The sequence below is a fragment of the Geotrypetes seraphini genome, chromosome 2, assembly GCF_902459505.1.
Source record: "Geotrypetes seraphini chromosome 2, aGeoSer1.1, whole genome shotgun sequence".
In the NCBI taxonomy this organism is placed as follows: Eukaryota; Metazoa; Chordata; class Amphibia; order Gymnophiona; family Dermophiidae; genus Geotrypetes; species Geotrypetes seraphini.
Genome location: NC_047085.1, coordinates 249073848 through 249096187, shown reverse-complemented (window position 1 = coordinate 249096187; position 22340 = coordinate 249073848). Strand labels below are relative to the sequence as shown.

The 22340-nt window shown below is 47.3% G+C and overlaps 1 protein-coding gene across 3 annotated transcripts in view; it reads right to left on the bottom strand.

The window, feature by feature from the left end:
* Positions 1–771: 771 nt before the first annotated feature.
* Positions 772–22340, bottom strand: part of KDSR (3-ketodihydrosphingosine reductase) — a 96233-nt gene continuing 74664 nt past the window's right edge. For all 3 annotated transcript variants that reach the window (XM_033935305.1, XM_033935303.1, XM_033935304.1), the window contains 3 exons: positions 21304–21387; positions 17233–17334; positions 772–2154 (listed from right to left, as the gene is read on the bottom strand). In XM_033935305.1, coding sequence (XP_033791196.1) covers positions 2035–2154; positions 17233–17334; positions 21304–21387 — 306 coding nt within the window. In that variant the 3' untranslated portion in view covers positions 772–2034. The remainder of the gene's footprint in view (positions 2155–17232; positions 17335–21303; positions 21388–22340) is intronic.

The window sequence follows — 22340 nt, the reverse complement described above, 5'->3', positions numbered from 1 at the left end:
GAGGAGGCCGATGACGAGGCACTCACCGAGATCGGGGCGGAGCGTTTGCGGGGTCGGTGTGAGGCCGGGAGGACCGGCGTCGCCACTGTGGCAGGTGGGCGCTCAAGGGAGGTGGAAGGCTTCTTAGCCGGCTTACCTGGTGCCAACGACCCCGAGGAAGGATCGGGCGTCGTCGAAGTGGTCGGTGCCGTCTTTTGCGGTACCGTTGACGTCGCGGCAGTTTCCATAGCAGATCCGGTACTGAAAAGGATGTTCTGCTGGATCTGCCGATTTTTTAAGGTGCGTTTCTTAAGAGTGGCACAGCGGGTGCAGGTGTCAGCCCGATGCTCTAGACCCAAACACTGTAGGCACCAATTGTGTGGGTCAGTGAGAGAGATCAGGCGTGCACACCGCTGGCACTTCTTAAAGCCCGGTTGAGGGGGCATGAAGGGAAACACGGCCTCCGCAAAATCAAAGCCGGAGGCTTGTATGATGGCAACAGGCCCCGCCGGGGCCGGCCTGAAAAATAAAAAAAAAACAAAGTTTTTTGTTTTTTTTTACTATTTAGAATGGAAAAAGAAACCCGAAGGGAAAAAGAGAAAAAACAAGAAAATAACGCGAGTGGGAAGGCAAAAAGGAAGTTTTCAACGGCCGTTGAAACCACATGCGTCTTCTTCGCTCCACGGAAATGAAGAAACTGGGGACCACGCTCTCCTCCGTCGGGTGGGAAGGCACTCGCGCATGTGCGGTGCGGCCAACTAGAACTTTCTAGTTAAAAAGGATTGTACCGGGGCTCCGTCGGTGACGTCACCCATGCGTTAAGAATATGCTGCCTGCTTGTCCTGGGATAAAAAAATAAATTATATATATGCTCGGCGTCGACAGTGTGATATGCTGAAGGATCACAGCACTTCAGCTCTGAAAAAGAATGGTGTTTTGTTTGCCCCAGGATCTGCTGCGATTGAATAAAGCAGAAACGATCGATGCTCCAGCCTTCCTCAGGGCACAGCAGTGGCATTAACGTGTTAATTAGCTGCCAAGCAATCAACTTGAAATCCTGTTTCCATTTCATTTCTCATGCCCAAATTTCATCGTATTTGCTTATCTTCTGTACAGCAATCTATGCTCTTCTTTAACCCATCTTCTCCCACTGTTAAACCCAGGACAAAGTTAACACAATTTGAGTCTGGGATTAGTCAGATGGGACACATACAATGTTCAAATTACAAGCCTCTGGTATCTTTATAGAAAATTGCACTGCTATTTCTTATATTTTTTTTCATCTAGACATAATTGTTCTTAAATTTGAAACAAAAGGTTGTGAACATCCCCCTCCCTCTCCAAATTATAGTCACTCTCCTGAGTTTTCTTAGTCTCCTCCCTGAGATCAACATACAGGTGGTTGTGCAGTCTTCAGCCCACATGTTTATCAAAGGTGGCATAAGTACAGGCTCCTGTTGGGCAGAATGGTAATGCCAAGATGTGTAGCTGAGTAAAAATCAAACTGCTTGCTCTCCAGGAAAGCCCAGGTGAAGTAGGCGGTGGAGGGCTGAAATAATGGCACTCAATGTAACTGCTAAAAAACACTTGAAAGCAAAACCATTTTGGTAACAGGTTCTCAAAAGCATTGTGTGAGAGTTTATGGATTACACAGTGCAGTTTTTTTGTTTAGAATATGTCACAGCCTTCCATCTCTACACACTGTTGATGTGTACGCATAGAATGCTACCTGTTTTACCTGGAACCACATGCCAGACATCCATTGACAATGTATCCAGTGCCCCAAAAGGTTCCTTCCTGAGACACATCCCCACATTCTGAGCATATAAGCACAACCTGTTTTTTGCACAGTAATGGTATAATATAGTTCTGTTTGTTTGTGTCACAAAGAGAGCAGGGTGGCCCTCTTTCACAACCAAGAATATCCACCACTACCCCTTCCCCCCTCCAAGAAAAAAATAGAATGTTAAATAAAAGTTTTCAGGCCACAATATTGGACCCATTCAGTAGTCCAGACTATTGTAATCAACCTTCTTTCTTTGCATAAATGTCCTACTATTTGCTTTTATTTTCATGTTCAGACTTTTCCCTCTGTATCATGCAGCGGCGAACTATACTGTCAAAGCTTCCCAGGTAGAATAATGCAATAATTCGGAAAAGGCCCATGGTGATCACCTATAGCATAAGAAAAGAGAAAGGAATCAAACAAGTCACAAAAGAGAGGATCACAATCCCACCCTCCATTCTGGAAACATGTCCCTCAGTGTATTTCCATCATTGCACAGTTTTCTAGCAGCTAAGCCTTTCACAAGCTATTACATGTAAGGATGATGACAACATCACTAGAAACTGTTGGAATAAAAAAGAGTCAGAAATTTAAAAGATGTCTGCTTTATAACCAACCTGAGGCTTGATTCCTGTGTGATATATTTCTGTATGAATATATAAATAAAGGGAAAGCACAGTTACTTACCGTAACAGGTGTTATCCAGGGACAGCAGGCAGATATTCTTAACACATGGGTGACGTCACCGACGGAGCCCTCGGTACGGACCTTTTAACTAGAAGTTTCTAGTTGGCCGCACCGCGCGTGCGCGAGTGCCTTCCCGCCCGACGGAGGAGTGCGTGGTCCCCAGTTAGGATAAGCCAGCTAAGAAGCCAACCCGGGGAGGTGGGTGGGACTTAAGAATATCTGCCTGCTGTCCCTGGATAACACCTGTTACGGTAAGTAACTGTGCTTTATCCCAGGACAAGCAGGCAGCATATTCTTAACACATGGGTGACCTCCAAGCTAACAAAGAGGGAGGAGGGATGGTTGGCCATTAGGAAAATAAATTTTGTAACACAGATTGGCCGAAGTGTCCATCCCGTCTGGAGAATGCATCCAGACAGTAGTGAGTAGTGAACGTGTGAACTGAGGACCAAGTGGCCGCCTTGCAGATTTCCTCGATGGGCGTGGAACGGAGGAAAGCCACAGAAGCAGCCATAGCTCGGACTCTGTGGGCCGTGACAGATCCTTCCAGTGAGAGACCGGCCCGAGCATAACAGAAGGCAATACAGGCAGCAAGCCAATTTGAAAGTGTCCGTTTGGAGACAGGACGGCCCAAACGGTTGGGATCGAAAGACAAAAAGAGCTGAGGGGATGTTCGGTGAGCTCTGGTACGATCAAGGTAGTAAGCAAGGGCACGCTTACAATCCAGCGTGTGCAACGCCTGTTCTCCAGGATGCGAGTGAGGCTTAGGGAAGAAGACGGGAAGCACAATGGACTGGTTGAGGTGAAAAGCTGAGACCACCTTGGGAAGGAATTTAGGGTGGGTACGCAGAACAACCTTGTCATGGTGAAAAACAGTGAACGGTGGGTCGGCAACCAGTGCATGCAGTTCGCTAACCCTCCTGGCAGAGGTGATGGCAATTAGGAAAAGCACCTTCCAGGTAAGAAGCCTGAATGAAGTTGTGGCAAGAGGCTCAAACGGAGGTTTCATAAGGGCAGAGAGAACCACATTCAGGTCCCAGACGACGGGAGGAGGCTTGAGAGGCGGTTTGATGTTGAAGAGCCCTCTCATAAATCTTGAAACCAGAGGATGAGCCGTGAGGGGTTTTCCGAGAATAGGCTCGTGAAACGCAGTGATGGCACTGAGGTGGACTCTGATGGAAGTGGTTTTGAGGCCAGCGTTGGACAGCGAGAGCAAATAGTCCAAGACAGTTTCCACCGCCAAAGAGGTGGGTTCTTGATGATGCCGGAGACACCACGAGGAGAATCTGGTCCACTTCTGATGGTAACATTGAAGAGTGGCCGGTTTCCTGGAGGCGTCCAAAATGAGGCGGACCGGTTGAGATAGATTCTCCGGAGAGGTCAGCCCGAGAGAAACCAAGCTGTCAGGTGGAGGGAAGACAGGTTGGGATGTAGTAGAGACTGATTCTGCTGTGTAAGTAGAGTAGGAAACACAGGAAGAGGAATGGGCTCCCTGGAGCTGAGTTGAAGCAGAAGGGAGAACCAGTGTTGACGAGGCCACCGAGGGGCGATGAGGATCATGGTGGCATTGTCCTTGCGGAGTTTGGACAAGGTCCGCAACATCAAAGGAAGTGGAGGGAAGGCATAGAGGAACCGATCCCTCCAGTCGAGCAGGAATGCATCCGGGGCCAGACGGTGAGGAGAGAAGAGTCTGGAACAGAATTGGGGCAGCTGATGGTTGTGAGGTGCTGCAAAGAGGTCCACCTGCGGAGTGCCCCATCGAGCAAAGATGGAGAGTAGAGTCGGAGGGTCCAACGTCCACTCGTGAGGTTGAAGGATGCGGCTGAGATTGTCGGCCAGAGAGTTCTGTTCGCCCTGGATATAGACCGCCCTGAGAAAGAGATTGCGGTCCGTGGCCCAGGTCCAGATGCGCAGAGCCTCCAGACAAAGGGGGCGAGATCCGGTGCCGCCTTGCTTGTTTATGTAGTACATGGCGACTTGATTGTCTGTGCATAGGAGGAGGACTTGAGGACAGAGAAGATGCTGGAAAGCCTTGAGGGCGTAGAACATGGCTCTGAGTTCCAGGAAATTGATGTGATGACGACGCTCCTGTGGGGTCCAAAGTCCCTGGGTGCGTAGATCTCCCAGGTGAGCTCCCCACGCGTAGGGGGACGCATCTGTGGTGATGATCATAGAGTGGGGGGGCAGATGGAAAAGTAGACCCCTGGAAAGATTTGAGGAGTTCAACCACCATTGGAGAGATTGCTGAAGAGATGATGTCACAGAGATGGGATGAGAAAGAAGATCCGTAGTCTGTGACCACTGGTTGGCGAGCGTCCACTGAGGTGTACGAAGGTGGAGACGAGCCAGAGGAAGGACATGCACTGTCGAGGCCATGTGACCCAGGAGGACCATCATCTGTCGAGCAGGAATGGAGGGATGCATGAGTACCTGACGGCAGAGATGGAGCAGGGTCTGCTTGCGATCGGAGGGGAGAAAAGCCCTCATTAGCGTGGTGTCCAGAACTGCTCCAATGAATTGAAGTCGCTGGGTGGGAAGCAGATGCGACTTGGGGTAGTTGATCTCGAACCCCAGGAGGTGGAGGAGAGAGATGGTGTGATGAGTAGCCTGTAGCACAAGTGGAGACGTAGGTGCTTTCACCAACCAATCGTCCAAATAGGGGAACACCTGGAGGTTGTGAGACCTGAGGAAGGCCGCTACCACTATAAGGCACTTGGTGAAGACCCTGGGTGAGGAGGCGAGGCCGAACGGTAGCACCTTGTACTGATAGTGGTGGTGCAGTACCTGGAATCGCAGGTAGCGGCGAGAATGTTGATTGATGGAGATGTGAGTGTAGGCCTCTTTGAGGTCCAGGGAACATAGCCAGTCGTGTTGAGAAAGAAGAGGATAGAGCGTGGCAAGGGAGAGCATTCTGAACTTCTCCTTGACCAGACACTTGTTGAGGTCCCTGAGATCGAGAATGGGACGGAGGTCTCCCGTCTTTTTGGGTACCAGGAAGTAGCGGGAGTAGAATCCCTGCCCCCTTTGATCTGGAGGTACTTCTTCGATGGCATTGAGAAGGAGGAGGGATTGAACCTCCCTCAGGAGGAGGGGGGTTTGAGATGAGTTTGAAGCAGACTCTACGGGAAGGTTGTCCGGAGGCAGAGTCTGGAAGTTGAGAGAGTAGCCGTGGCGGATGATGTTGAGGACCCACTGGTCCGACGTGATGACTTCCCAACGGCTTGAGAAAATGGTGAGACGACCCCCGATAGGCTGTGGAAGAGGCAGCGAGGGTGGATGACTGGCTATGCCCTGGAGAGAAGAGTCAAAAGGGCTGAGATTGTTTAGCAGGCTGAGGAGGCTTGGAGGGTTGGGTGGCCTGAGACCGAGCCTGGGCATGGTGCTGCTGTTGACGGGGTCGCCGAGATTGTTGGGGAGGCGGATTGAGTGGCCTGGCTGAGAACCTCCGCTGGTAGGATGATTGAGGCCGATAGGGTCGAGCAGGCGGAGCCTTCTTTTTCGGCTTGATTAGGGTGTCCCACCTAGTCTCATGGGCGGAGAGTTTCTGGGTGGTGGAATCCAGTGACTCTCCAAAAAGCTCATCCCCGAGACAGGGGGCGTTGGCCAGGCGGTCCTGGTGGTTGATGTCCAGGTCGGAGACTCTGAGCCAGGCCAAGCGACGCATGGCTACAGCCATGGCAGAGGCCCGAGAGGTGAGCTCGAAGGAGTCGTAGATCGAGCGGACCATATACTTGCGCATTTGGAGAAGGCCAGATATGTGCTGCTGGAATAGCGGGACCTTGCGCTCAGGTAGGTACTTCTGGAGGGCAGACAGCTGTTGGACCAAGTGTTTGAGATAAAAGGAAAAATGGAAGGAATAGTTGTTTGCCCTGTTGGCAAGCATGGCATTTTGGTAAAGCCTCTTGCCAAACTTGTCCATGGTCTTACCTTCTCTGCCAGGAGGGGTAGAGGCATAGACACTGGAGCCCTGAGTCTTTTTTAAGGTGGATTCCACCAGAAGGGACTCATGGGGCAATTGAGATTTGTCGAATCCTGGAATAGGGATGACACGGTAAAGGTTGTCCAGTTTACGGGGAGCTCCCGGTACCGTGAGGGGATTTTCCAAATTTTTGTAGAATGTCTCCCGTAAGATGTCATGTACGGGAAGTTTGAGGAACTCTTTAGGAGGTTGCTCAAAGTCTAAGGCTTCTAAAAAGGCTTGGGACTTTTTGGAGTCAGATTCAAGGGGAAGTGACAGAGCAGCAGACATTTCCCTCAGAAATTTAGAAAAAGAGGACTGCTCAGGTTTAGAGGAGGCATCAGGCGCCGATGGTTCCTCATCAGATGAGGAGGGATCCTCCTCGGTACCGAGAGGAGTCTCCTCCCATAAATCCGGATCCCTGACCTCTGGTGCGTGTCGGGACACCGGGGTGGAGGGTGCGGTGTGGTGAGTTTTGGACAAAGATTTACCAGAGCGCACCGAAACGGCACCAGGGGAGGACGATCGGCGTCGTTCTCGGTCCCGAGAAGAGTGCCGTACCGCCTGGTGCCGAGCAGGATCCACTGTGGTTCGAGAATGAACCACAGGATCATCAGGAAGTTGTTGTGCCGAAAGGATCGGCATCGAGGTGTTTACCGGTACCGAAGGAGTGGACACCGGGGGCTCGGTGCGGGGCTCGGGCCGGTCTGGTACCGGAAGGAGCGGTGCCAGGATAGAGGGTAGCAGTTGTTCAAGCTGTTTCTTCAACTGCTCCTGAAGCTGAGTTTGTAGGATGGCCGAGATACGGTCATCCAGGGGTGGCATCGGAACCGCTTTCTTTTTCTTCGGTTCCTTGGATGCCGCTCCACGCCCCGGCGATGAGGAGGCCGATGACGAGGCACTCACCGTTATCGGGGCGGAGCGTTTACGGGACCGGTGCGATGCCGGTATGGACGGTGTCGTCACCGTAGCTGGAGGGCGCTCGAGGGAAGAGGAAGGCTTCTTAGCCGGCTTACCTGGCGCCAGTGGCGCCGATGCGGGATCGGTCGGTGTCGAGCTGGACGGTGCCGATTTCTGCGGTACCGCCGCTGAGGGTGATGAATCCATCGCCGACTCGGAGCCGAAGAGCAGGGTTTGCTGGATTCTTCGGTTTTTAAGAGTACGTTTTTGTAAAGTGGCACAGCGGGTGCAGGAATCTGCCCGATGCTCCGGACCCAGGCACTGCAAACACCAATTGTGTGGGTCAGAAACGGAGATCGGGCGTGCACACCGCTGGCACTTCTTAAAACCGACCTGCGGGGGCATGAAGGGGAAGATAGCCTCCGCAAAATCGAAGTCCGAGGCCTGTATAATGGCAACAGGCCCCGCCGGGGCAAAAACGAAAGAAACAATAAAAATCAAAGTTTTTTTTTTTTTTTTTTTTGCAATTGAAAGAAAAAGGAAACCCGAAGGTAGAGGAAGAAAAAAAATATAACAAAAGCGCGAGCGGGAAGGCAAAAAGTGATTTCAACGGCCGTTGAAAAAATACACGCGTCTTCTTCGCTCCGCGGAAACGAAGAAACTGGGGACCACGCACTCCTCCGTCGGGCGGGAAGGCACTCGCGCACGCGCGGTGCGGCCAACTAGAAACTTCTAGTTAAAAGGTCCGTACCGAGGGCTCCGTCGGTGACGTCACCCATGTGTTAAGAATATGCTGCCTGCTTGTCCTGGGATAAACATCCCACCACTATAAATATAGAAGATCTAAATCTCAGACAGTGTTAGAAATATACAGATTACACTTAAATCTCAGCTGCTTAAGGAGGGAAAAAGCTTGAGAAGCCCCAGTGCAAAAAGTCATTTCACACTGCTACAGGACTAATAGTTTTTTTATTGGCAAGAAAAACCTGCCTATTCAAAATTATTTAACTATTACACATTTCCTTGGCTGGCTGGCCGCATTCACACATTGATAAATTGGCAGATACATAGTTTATCCAGACGGGATGTCAACATATGATTTCTGGATAGTGGTACAGACGATAGTCTTACCAAAATTGGACTATTGGAATGCCCTTTATTTAGGGATCATTAAATAAATTTGTGCCACACTCTGATGTATTTAATTATATTTTATATTACTTCATATCTGCAGAAAATTCATACTTGCAAAATCTCATGAATATCTATTTTATCAAATAATGCTTCCTCATCTTCTGAATCAAGTAGAAATATTTCATCAAATTTCCTATGGCCTCCGCAGCTACACCCGAGTGCCCTATTTCATGTAACACTCGAGAACGACAGTAGACAGCTTCCTCATTGGCCAACAGAACTCATTTTGTTTCAATTCAATTTAAATAAATATATAAGTTTGGCCATGAGTTTTTGCAAGTATGAATTTTCTGCAGATATGAAGTAATATGAAATATAATTAAATACAGAGTGTGGCACGAATTTATTTAATGATTGATGAACTAGCCGTCACTCGAGAATCATATTAAAGCCATTTATTTGACTTTATTTAGGGATTACATCAGTACAGTGTAAAGCATTACAAATGATTCAAAACGCTGCTGCATGTTTGATCTGTGGTGTTAGAAAGTTTGAACACAACACCTTGGTTGAGAAAACTCCACTGGTTATCTGTACACTTACGTATTATTTTCAAAGCATTAGTACTGGTCTTTAAAGTCATTTACCATGGGATTCCTTGGTATTTATCGCAATCTATCGACCGCTTAGAACTCTGTGATCTGAGAGTGCGATACGATTGTCATTGATGGACTTCTCAAAAGCACAGTTACTTACCGTAACAGGTGTTATCCAGGGACAGCAGGCAGATATTCTTAACACATGGGTGACGTCACCGACGGAGCCCTCGGTACGGACCTTTTAACTAGAAGTTTCTAGTTGGCCGCACCGCGCGTGCGCGAGTGCCTTCCCGCCCGACGGAGGAGTGCGTGGTCCCCAGTTAGGATAAGCCAGCTAAGAAGCCAACCCGGGGAGGTGGGTGGGACTTAAGAATATCTGCCTGCTGTCCCTGGATAACACCTGTTACGGTAAGTAACTGTGCTTTATCCCAGGACAAGCAGGCAGCATATTCTTAACACATGGGTGACCTCCAAGCTAACAAAGAGGGAGGAGGGATGGTTGGCCATTAGGAAAATAAATTTTGTAACACAGATTGGCCGAAGTGTCCATCCCGTCTGGAGAACGCATCCAGACAGTAGTGAGTAGTGAACGTGTGAACTGAGGACCAAGTGGCTGCCTTGCAGATTTCCTCGATGGGCGTGGAACGGAGGAAAGCCACAGAAGCAGCCATAGCTCGGACTCTGTGGGCCGTGACAGATCCTTCCAGTGAGAGACCGGCCCGAGCATAACAGAAGGCAATACAGGCAGCAAGCCAATTTGAAAGTGTCCGTTTGGAGACAGGACGGCCCAAACGGTTGGGATCGAAAGACAAAAAGAGCTGAGGGGATGTTCGGTGAGCTCTGGTACGATCAAGGTAGTAAGCAAGGGCACGCTTACAATCCAGCGTGTGCAACGCCTGTTCTCCAGGATGCGAGTGAGGCTTAGGGAAGAAGACGGGAAGCACAATGGACTGGTTGAGGTGAAAAGCTGAGACCACCTTGGGAAGGAATTTAGGGTGGGTACGCAGAACAACCTTGTCATGGTGAAAAACAGTGAACGGTGGGTCGGCAACCAGTGCATGCAGTTCGCTAACCCTCCTGGCAGAGGTGATGGCAATTAGGAAAAGCACCTTCCAGGTAAGAAGCCTGAATGAAGCTGAGGCAAGAGGCTCAAACGGAGGCTTCATGAGAGCAGAGAGAACCACATTCAGGTCCCAGACGACGGGAGGAGGCTTGAGAGGCGGTTTGATGTTGAAGAGCCCTCTCATAAATCTTGAAACCAGAGGATGAGCCGTGAGGGGTTTTCCGAGAATAGGCTCGTGAAACGCAGTGATGGCACTGAGGTGGACTCTGATGGAGGTGGTTTTGAGGCCAGCGTTGGACAGCGAGAGCAAATATTCCAAGACAGTTTCCACCGCCAAAGAGGTGGGTTCTTGATGATGCCGGAGACACCACGAGGAGAATCTGGTCCACTTCTGATGGTAACATTGGAGAGTGGCCGGTTTCCTGGAGGCGTCCAAAATGAGGCGGACCGGTTGAGATAGATTCTCCGGAGAGGTCAGCCCGAGAGAAACCAAGCTGTCAGGTGGAGGGAAGACAGGTTGGGATGTAGTAGAGATTGATTCTGCTGTGTAAGTAGAGTAGGAAACACAGGAAGAGGAATGGGCTCCCTGGAGCTGAGTTGAAGCAGAAGGGAGAACCAGTGTTGACGAGGCCACCGAGGGGCGATGAGGATCATGGTGGCATTGTCCTTGCGGAGTTTGGACAAGGTCCGCAACATCAAAGGAAGTGGAGGGAAGGCATAGAGGAACCGATCCCTCCAGTTGAGCAGGAATGCATCCGGGGCCAGACGGTGAGGAGAGAAGAGTCTGGAACAGAATTGGGGCAGCTGATGGTTGTGAGGTGCCGCAAAGAGGTCCACCTGCGGAGTGCCCCATCGAGCAAAGATGGAGAGTAGAGTCGGAGGGTCCAACGTCCACTCGTGAGGTTGAAGGATGCGGCTGAGATTGTCGGCCAGAGAGTTCTGTTCGCCCTGGATATAGACCGCCCTGAGAAAGAGATTGCGGTCCGTGGCCCAGGTCCAGATGCGCAGAGCCTCCAGACAAAGGGGGCGTGACCCGGTGCCGCCTTGCTTGTTTATGTAGTACATGGCGACTTGATTGTCTGTGCATAGGAGGAGGACTTGAGGACAGAGAAGATGTTGGAAAGCCTTGAGGGCGTAGAACATGGCTCTGAGTTCCAGGAAATTGATGTGATGACGACGCTCCTGAGGGGTCCAAAGTCCCTGGGTGCGTAGATCTCCCAGGTGAGCTCCCCACGCGTAGGGGGACGCATCTGTGGTGATGATCATAGAGTGGGGGGGCAGATGGAAAAGAAGACCCCTGGAAAGATTTGAGGAGTTCAACCACCATTGGAGAGATTGCTGAAGAGATGATGTCACAGAGATGGGATGAGAAAGAAGATCCGTAGTCTGTGACCACTGGTTGGCGAGCGTCCACTGAGGTGTACGAAGGTGGAGACGAGCCAGAGGAAGGACATGCACTGTCGAGGCCATGTGACCCAGGAGGACCATCATCTGTCGAGCAGGAATGGAGGGATGCATGAGTACCTGATGGCAGAGATGGAGCAGGGTCTGCTTGCGATCGGAGGGGAGAAAAGCCCTCATTAGCGTGGTGTCCAGAACTGCTCCAATGAATTGAAGTCGCTGGGTGGGAAGCAGATGCGACTTGGGGTAGTTGATCTCGAACCCCAGGAGGTGGAGGAGAGAGATGGTGTGATGAGTAGCCTGTAGCACAAGTGGAGACGTAGGTGCTTTCACCAACCAATCGTCCAAATAGGGGAACACCTGGAGGTTGTGAGACCTGAGGAAGGCCGCTACCACTATAAGGCACTTGGTGAAGACCCTGGGTGAGGAGGCGAGGCCGAACGGTAGCACCTTGTACTGATAGTGGTGGTGCAGTACCTGGAACCGCAGGTAGCGGCGAGAATGTTGATTGATGGAGATGTGAGTGTAGGCCTCTTTGAGGTCCAGGGAACATAGCCAGTCGTGTTGAGAAAGAAGAGGGTAGAGCGTGGCAAGGGAGAGCATTCTGAACTTCTCCTTGACCAGACACTTGTTGAGGTCCCTGAGATCGAGAATGGGACGGAGGTCTCCCGTCTTTTTGGGTACCAGGAAGTAGCGGGAGTAGAATCCCTGCCCCCTTTGATCTGGAGGTACTTCTTCGATGGCATTGAGAAGGAGGAGGGATTGAACCTCCCTCAGGAGGAGGGGGGTTTGAGATGAGTTTGAAGCAGACTCTACGGGAAGGTTGTCCGGAGGCAGAGTCTGGAAGTTGAGAGAGTAGCCGTGGCGGATGATGTTGAGGACCCACTGGTCCGACGTGATGACTTCCCAACGGCTTGAGAAAATGGTGAGACGACCCCCGATAGGCTGTGGAAGAGGCAGCGAGGGTGGATGACTGGCTATGCCCTGGAGAGAAGAGTCAAAAGGGCTGAGATTGTTTAGCAGGCTGAGGAGGCTTGGAGGGTTGAGTGGCCTGAGACCGAGCCTGGGCATGGTGCTGCTGTTGACGGGGTCGCCGAGATTGTTGGGGAGGCGGATTGAGTGGCCTGGCTGAGAACCTCCGCTGGTAAGATGATTGAGGCCGATAGGGTCGAGCAGGCGGAGCCTTCTTTTTCGGCTTGATCAGGGTGTCCCACCTGGTCTCATGGGCAGAGAGTTTCTGGGTGGTGGAATCCAGTGACTCTCCAAAAAGCTCATCCCCGAGACAGGGGGCGTTGGCCAGGCGGTCCTGGTGGTTGATGTCCAGGTCGGAGACTCTGAGCCAGGCCAAGCGACGCATGGCTACAGCCATGGCCGAGGCCCGAGAGGTGAGCTCGAAGGAGTCGTATATCGAGCGGACCATATACTTGCGCATTTGGAGAAGGCCAGATATGTGCTGCTGGAAAAGCGGGACCTTGCGCTCAGGTAGGTACTTCTGGAGGGCAGACAGCTGTTGGACCAAGTGTTTGAGATAAAAGGAAAAATGGAAGGAATAGTTGTTTGCCCTGTTGGCAAGCATGGCATTTTGGTAAAGTCTCTTGCCAAACTTGTCCATGGTCTTACCTTCTCTGCCAGGAGGGGTAGAGGCATAGACACTGGAGCCCTGAGTCTTTTTTAAGGTGGATTCCACCAGAAGGGACTCATGGGGCAATTGAGATTTGTCGAATCCTGGAATAGGGATGACACGGTAAAGGTTGTCCAGTTTACGGGGAGCTCCCGGTACCGTGAGGGGATTTTCCAAGTTTTTGTAGAATGTCTCCCGTAAGATGTCATGTACGGGAAGTTTGAGGAACTCTTTAGGAGGTTGCTCAAAGTCTAAGGCTTCTAAAAAGGCTTGGGACTTTTTGGAGTCAGATTCAAGGGGAAGTGACAGAGCAGCAGACATTTCCCTCAGAAATTTAGAAAAAGAGGATTGCTCAGGTTTAGAGGTGGCATCAGGTGCCGATGGTTCCTCATCAGATGAGGAGGGATCCTCCTCGGTACCGAGAGGAGTCTCCTCCCATAAATCAGGATCCCTGACCTCTGGTGCGTGTCGGGACACCGGGGTGGAGGGTGCGGTGTGGCGAGTCTTGGACAAAGATTTACCAGAGCGCACCGAAACGGTACCAGGGGAGGACGATCGGCGTCGTTCTCGGTCCCGAGAAGAGTGCCGTACCGCCTGGTGCCGAGTAGGATCCACTGTGGGTTGAGAATGAACCACAGGATCATCAGGAAGTTGTTGGGCCGAAAGGATCGGCATCGAGGTGTTTACCGGTACCGAAGGAGTGGACACCGGGGGCTCGGTGCGGGGCTCGGGCCGGTCTGGTACCGGAAGGAGCGGTGCCAGGATAGAGGGTAGCAGTTGTTCAAGCTGTTTCTTCAACTGCTCCTGAAGCTGAGTTTGTAGAATGGCCGAGATACGGTCATCTAGGGGTGGCATCGGAACCGCTTTCTTTTTCTTCGGTTCCTTGGATGCCGCTCCACGCCCCGGCGATGAGGAGGCCGATGACGAGGCACTCACCGTTATCGGGGCGGAGCGTTTACGGGACCGGTGCGATGCCGGTATGGACGGTGTCGTCACCGTAGCTGGAGGGCGCTCGAGGGAAGAGGAAGGCTTCTTAGCCGGCTTACCTGGCGCCAGTGGCGCCGATGCGGGATCGGTCGGTGTCGAGCTTGCCGGTGCCGATTTCTGCGGTACCGCCGTTGAAGGTGATGAATCCATCGCCGACTCGGAGCCGAAGAGCAGGGTTTGCTGGATTCTTCGGTTTTTAAGAGTACGTTTTTGTAAAGTGGCACAGCGGGTGCAGGAATCTGCCCGATGCTCCGGACCCAGGCACTGCAAACACCAATTGTGTGGGTCAGAAACGGAGATCGGGCGTGCACACCGCTGGCACTTCTTAAAACCGACCTGCGGGGGCATGAAGGGGAAGATAGCCTCCGCAAAATCGAAGTCCGAGGCCTGTATAATGGCAACAGGCCCCGCCGGGGCAAAAACGAAAGAAACAATAAAAATCAAAGTTTTTTTTTTTTTTTTTTTGCAATTCAAAGAAAAAGGGAACCCGAAGGTAGAGGAAGAAAAATTGAGAACAAAAGCGCGAGCGGGAAGGCAAAAAGTGATTTCAACGGCCGTTGAAAAAATACACGCGTCTTCTTCGCTCCGCGGAAACGAAGAAACTGGGGACCACGCACTCCTCCGTCGGGCGGGAAGGCACTCGCGCACGCGCGGTGCGGCCAACTAGAAACTTCTAGTTAAAAGGTCCGTACCGAGGGGCTCCGTCGGTGACGTCACCCATGTGTTAAGAATATGCTGCCTGCTTGTCCTGGGATAAAGTGAATTATGAGAATACGAGAGCCTCGGCTATCTCCATCATAGGAGCAACACTGTGGAACAAATTAACTGGACCGCAAAGAGCTCTGTCTGATATTCAGAAGTTTAAGAAAATGCTTAAGACTACACTTTTTATAAACGCATTCCAATGAATGTTTATGACCAGTTCTGTTTCTTTCATTTATTATGGAGAGCTGTGAACTGTTTGCATTGATTGATTTGTAATCTTTGATATGTGTACAGGTCCTATTTGTTCTATTTTATGCATGTTACTATTTGTAAAGCCACTTAGGAATAGGCGGTTGAGAAATCTTTTAAATAAATAAATAAATCCGTTTCACTGGTAGCTTCGTCAAGGGATTAATAGTGCTGCGTTATCACAGTAGTAGACGCTGCTAGTGAAACCTTTCTGCGTGAAACATTTTCAAGGCTGGAAGTCAAATAGAGAAAATGAGGCAGACACTATACTTGTGTTTCCAGACTGCAGATTATTTCTATTTACTGATAGTCTGGCTGTTAGGGTCAGTAATTTAGGTTTCCGATGCTTGGCTGAATCTTCTTCATTAAAATCACTCTTAACAGCAAGTGGATCAAACACTGTGGCAATATTCTTCTCAGCTAAGTCAGACCACACTTTTCAAAGCTCTGGACAAAGCCTTGCCATTCTCTCTAGAGTGACACCAACAGTGTGCTCAGTCCTTTGCATACTCACCACCACATTCACCATCTCACTCTCCTCTATTGGCTTTAAGAACTCTCCCCTTTGTAAGAAGAGAAGGTGATACTACAAACATTACTTTTCCAAATACAATTTTAATTGCATTTAATCTCCACCTCCAAAATATCTTTTCCCCATTTTCCCCTTCTCCCCTAATTAGAAAGGACAGTGGCCAATCCAGATCACAAGAACCTAGCACAAACCCAAATAGTAGCGAAATTCCATGCTACCGATCCCAGGGCAAGCAGTGGCTTCCTCCATGTCTATCTCAATAGACTATGGACTTTTCCTCCAGGAACTTGTCCAAACCATTTTTAAACCCAGATATGCTAACATCCTCTGACAAGTTCCAGAGCTTAAGTATTCATTGAATGAAAAAAATATTTCCTCCTATTTGTTTTAAAAGTATTTCCATGTAACTTCATCAAATGTCCCCTAGTCTTTGTACTTTTCTAAAGAGAACCCCCCTATAAAAAAAGCTGATTTGTTTACTTTTATTTGGTTCTACATCACTCAGGATTTTGCAGACTTCAATCATAACTCCTCTCTTTAGCCTTTCATCATACTAGAAAAGTTCCACCCCCTTTATCATTTTGGTTGCTTTTCAATGAACCTTTTCTAAATCCGCTGTATGTTTTTGCAACATGACAACCAGAACTGCATGCAATACTCGAGATGAAGTCACTCCATGGAGTGATACAGAGGCATTATGATATTTTTAGTCTTATTTACTATCCCTTTCCTATTACATCCTTGCATCCTGTTTGCTTTATTGGCCACTGCTGCACACTAGGCAGAAGATTTCAATGCATTGTCCACAATGACCCCTAGATTTTTTTTCTTGGGTGCCAAATCCAAGCCTTCCCTCTTCAGCTTTGATTTCTGGTACTTTTTTTTTTTTTTTTTTTTAAATCAAAGCTGCTTTCTCACTCCCCATCACAGCCTCCAGCTGACTTGTATTTTGATCCCTTCTGTCTGGGAGTATAGACTATCAGACAACTGAGGCCCTGGAAAACAATTTCATGTGAAACAAAGGACAGGCACATACACAAGATCAGATAATGTCTATGCAATAACATTATGAGTTGGCTTAAAACACACACACATATACCACAAAGGGGTAGCCAAGTAACAAAATTTTTCTCTTTGAAATAATTCCTCCATACAGACATGAAGCCCGAGAATCATGAATGTGCCTGTTCTGAGCTTCATATAAAAATGCACCTCAGCTAAGGGATCAACATCTTAAAAGATCTACATAGCTACACGTTCACAGGATTTTAGCTAGCCAAATCCACCCATTTGTTAACAGCCACAAAGAATAGCTCAAATTTCAAGCCAGCAGATTTAGCCAGATATTCAGTTGCTAGAACATCCTTTCCAAAATAACCAAATTTGACCGATTATCTCATCTGATTTGTGAGGGTTGAAATTACTTGAGATTTCTCTGGTACCTTTTGAATATAGTCTGTAAACAGAATATACAGCATGAAATAGGTTCATCCCTTCATGAAGGTGCAGGAACTGTCTACTCCAACAAACCCACACCTTTAGAATGCAATGAGCACCACTACGGATGACTGCTAGAGATCCCTTTAAATGTATCACTTAAGAACAAGGCACTTTCTTTAGTAGGAGCCTACCTGCTGTAGTACCTCAGTAATAGAGGTGACAGGGGACATTCCACAGGTCAATGAGGACAACATATACCCATCTGATCCTATCGAACTATTGAAATTTCCTTGCTGTAAAAATAAAGGAATTTTAAATTATGTCAGATGATTACAGACGTTCATTTAGCATCATGGAACAGACTGTCATTCTGGATTCTCCAATGACTGGCTGTATAGCTTTTTATCTTATGCGCTAGCTGAGGAAAGAACAAGGCAGAAGGTATATAAGCTATGAGACCTTACCTCACTAGAATAAAACAGATATTCCCTTCTCCATTTCCACCATCTGCTCACACTCGCTCGGCTTCCTGCTTTATTCTGAGTAGTATAAAGAAATAAAAACAAACAAAAAAAAAGGTGATACCTTTTCTTATTGGACTAACTCAATACATTTTATGATGAGCTTTCAGAGGTAACCTTTCTTCAAAGGTTACCTTTGAAAACTCATCATAAAATGCATTAAGTTAGTTCAATAAAAAAGGTTAACACCTTATTTCCTTTGTTTTTATTTCTTTATATTACCTTGGAAAATGGACTAACACGGCCACCACACCATTTCACTGCTTTATTCTAAATTTTTGGAGTTTTGTTTTTTTTGTTTTGTTAAGGAAGTAGCTTTCTGCAGAACACTGATCTCCTTTTTGCAATCAACTCTAACATTTGATTCTGCAGTTAGGCATGTTTTATTAATTTGTATAATGTAATTATATGTGCTATCTGTCCTGTTCCTCAACTGGGATATTACTGTGTAACACCATGATATTCTTGGCAAATAGCAGTCTAAGACAAAAACTTGATTGAAAATTCCTAAGAAATGAGAGAGCAAGGAGAAATAAAAATAAGTTCAAGGGAACAGATGTAAAGCGACAACCAAGGGAAGCGGAATATTTCTTTGGCCCCTCTAGCCACTTTTCAGTTCAGCCATCAAGCTCTAGCTGCCGATACTGTGATTTATTTGTTGGGGTGTTTGTTTTTTTTTTTTATTAAACTTTATTTAGTTTTTAATGCCAACAAAAAGTGCAATACAATTTATATACAAATAATGATAATCAACCAAGCACTTATAATCAATCAGAATCTATACAAAATTATTCTATGTACAATTGTTTATTGCACTTTGATAGTTTGGAAAATCAATAAAGATTAAAAAAAAAAAGTATCAGTACAGTACAGTACAATAGGTACAGTAAATTTGATTACCTGTAACAGGTACTCTAAGTCAGCAGGATATCATTCTTAATGGATGGGTGAAAATGAATGGAGTTCAGTTCAAAATACCAGAGCTTTCAACATTCTGTAATATATGCATTGCTTTAATACAAAAACCTTGTTTGTAATAGTCTCCCTGAATATGATGCGGAAATCTACAAAATGTGATTTCTTTGTATTGCTTGCTTTGCTCTGATTGCAGCAGTCAAGGACTGTCATTTGTTAGCTGTACTTCTTTCAAAATATTCTGCTGTTGCCCAGGATTCTCTAATATTTTTCCAACCCTACGGCTATCATTGTTTACCTGTTTTCATACTTTAAATGTATTAGAATGGCACCAGCAAAACTATGTAGCCGGTAGAGTGCATAACGCAAGTGGTTTCTTCTGGCATACAGCACACAAGGCATGACAGCTTTAGAAAAAGAGGGGACTGAAAAATATTTCAGGTGCAAGAGGTTAAAGATGAGTTTCTCTCAGATGACTGCTCACAGCTCTGGGAATGGGATGAAGGGAGACGTCCTAGCCTTATACAATGGCAATACCTTCTAACTAGATCTTTGAGATTCTGGAGGGAGCCATGGCAGACCCAGATGAGGACTATCCCCTGTAAAGGACTAGTCTTGGCACAATAGCAGGATAGGAAATGATATGAAATAGGAAGAAAACTCTGGGTAGTTGGCTCCTAGCACCAGGATGCTACTAGGATCCCTAATTAAGCAAGATAATTTTTAGACCAGAGATTCTTTAACTGGAATCCATGGATAGATTTCAGGGGGTCCATGAATTTGGATGGAGAAAAAAAAATTATAACTATTTTCGCTAAACCTCTAACTTGCTTACATTCATTAAAAATGTATTTATGGCTTCAAGAATCCAAAAATGTTTGTAAACTGCTGTAAATCTCAATATCCAGATTATATCCTAAAAAAGTGAAACTAGAATACATTGTTGTGTGAAGTACCTTTTTCTTCAAAAGTAACTTATAAAGGTTTGTAACACATTTGTTGTTAAGGGCTAGTTTTACTAAGGTGCGCTATGCGTTTTAGCGTGCGCACTAAATGCTAACATGCTCATTATAAGTTTATGGAAGTGTTAGGGGATAATATTTTCAGAAGTGGTTTCCTTTGTAATACAATATATGTATTTTATTTTATGCACGTAGATATTTTTTGAGAAGGAGCCTGTAGATTTTACTAAGCTCTTAAAGGGTGGATCAGATAAAACAGTTATGAACCCCTGCTTTAAATCCTACCCTAAACCCATAAAAAAAAAAAAGACTAAGGGCTAGATTCACTAACCTTGGATCCATGTCCGTTTGCATGCAGGCCGACAAATTCACTAAAGGCCTGCATGCAAATGGAGACGATCGTTAGCATGCTCCCAGCCAACTGCACGGATCACTAAAGCCCTGACAGTAGTGACAGGAGAAACAGCCTCCAGTGGCTTTGGCATTTCAAAGTTGACATTCAAAGCAGTGAGCACTAGAGGATTAAGTGACTTGCCCAGGGTCATAAGAAGCAGCACTAGGTTTTGATCTCACAACCTCTGAGTGCAGAGGCAGCAACTTGACCAATGAGCCACACCTTCCAATGCTGTGTGCCCAAGCCTCCCTCTGGCTACCAGCAGTACTGTCACCAGCAGGAGGATGAAAGAACTATGGGGCAGGGAGAGGGGAAGGTTGAACAAATTAAGGGATAACAGCATGGAGGATTGTTGGTAGCAAAGGAAAACTCATCTCTGTGCAATACTTTTAGCATACAACTTCAGACTAGCTTATTAACATACTCTGGGGGCTTTTGCCTAACATTTACCAAGCGCTCTATATCGCAACACCTTACAACAACTTGCACACAGATGTGCCAAGTCCCTTTGTAAACAGCTTACCTAAGGTAGCAAAAGATAACATCAGTGGGAAGACAACAACTGGCAGTGGAATGACACGAAGGCCATTTTGAAGGCTTCTACAACTATTTGTCTTGCAATGAGCAAGGTTGGACTGCAGCAGGGGCCAGAAAGGGACTTGTGCAAAAGATCATGGATGCTATGTGATCTGGAAAGCCCACAGGCAGCTGGCTGCGAGTCCAATTACAAATGGTTCAACCCAACTGTAGAGAATCTGGTTCACCCAACTGTAGAGAATCTGGTTCTCTCTAGGACTGATGTGGCTCTTTATGTCAAAGAGAAGGAAGGAGAAGCTGGATTCCCATTTGTATCTATATTCCCCACCATCCCATGCCTTTCTGGCCCACAGCTTCCACTGGTGATAGAAGACACTGTCTTTTGCCAAGTCATATTTGGCCCTCTCTATGCATTTCTTTGCAGAAAGGAACTGAGTTCTCTCAGTTCCTGTCACATCCTTTTTGTTTTTTTGTATCATTTTAAGAATACAGAAGCAAAAAAAGGCCAACATGAGAACAAACCAACTCAAAAGCTAGGAACCGATTCATTCTTCTCTGTAAGTTGTAATTTCTCAAATTATAGCTTAATGGAGGCATGTGCAGGATATCTAAGCAGATATCCTCCAAATCGCCTTGAATGTGAAAATTCCCGCAAAGGGGATGAACTATATCAAATTAAAACAAAAATGAGGAGAGCAGAACACATGTCGCTGCAGCCATGTGTGCAGAAGGAAAACTGCTAGAGGGTGCTATACTGAGCTGTGAAGTACACTGGAGGCAGAGTGAAAAAATCTGAAGTGAATTCCTTCTGCAGTCCTTGTGAGTATGGAGAAATAACCGTGTTGTCTAGAATGTCTCACCTATTGCACTGGAATATATTTTGGCTTTCTGCTTTCTTTTTCCCTGCATGGCAGTTACACCAGACTTACTTACTGTGGCATCTTTAACAATGACTCTGGCAACGTGCTCCGCCTGGCAAACATTTGAGGTTTCGGAAATCAGCTGGGTCTCCAAAGGCTTAAAAGAGAAGGAAACAAATCACAGGGACGTTAAAACAAAAAATTCTGCATGCCATATGGTACATAGCAGTGGCTTACCTGCGGTAGTTGCAACTCGGGGTGGAGTAACCTCTTCCAAGTAGTGTGTGGTGGGGGGAGGGGTTTGCGTGGAGTAATTGTGGGGCCGCTGCTGTTGGTTCTGCCAGTCCTCTGTCCCAGAACAGGAAACTGATGTCAGAGGAATCAACAGCCATGCCCAACAGACCAGAGTCTCACAGATTCTCCCTCTACCCACTGATTACTCAGGGTGAACTGCCCCCACCGCCCCCTTGATATATCACTTTATGTAAAGAAGGACATAATTTCTACTTTTAGCGCATCCATCTGAGGAGGGCTTTTTAGAAAGATTTTCCACAAGCAAAATGTGGTCTCGCACACGGTTAGAGCTATTTCTAAAATAAGGCCAAAGAAACACATATAAATTTATGCACTGGCAGAGATCCTATGCATACTTTTAAATCTTTAAGTAGATATTCCCAGGGGTAGTTATGGAATTTGGGGTTTAGATGTGTTTTGCAAAACACAAAAGTATGCATGCTCTGGACAGGTGTGTGTTTTATGGATTGTGGGATTGATCCTCTATCTTTCAATTTTCCAATTTCTATTTATACACTGGAGTTCTTTCTATCTTAATTTAGCTTGTACACTGCATGGATATGACAACATTAAAGGCAGTATAGCAAAATCATAATAAATACACATCTGCTCACCACACTGGGTACCCACTAAACAGCAGTTTCACAAGGGAACGGCGTTTGGGTCCTTTCACTTTCAGTAGCTGCTATTATTTACTGTACACGTACACTGACTGCATCCACTTATACATCCAGGTCTAAAATTACTCTCCAAGTTAGCAAAAGCAACAGTTGGATCATTTAGTTTTAATTAAAACAAAATGATGTAATTAAAATC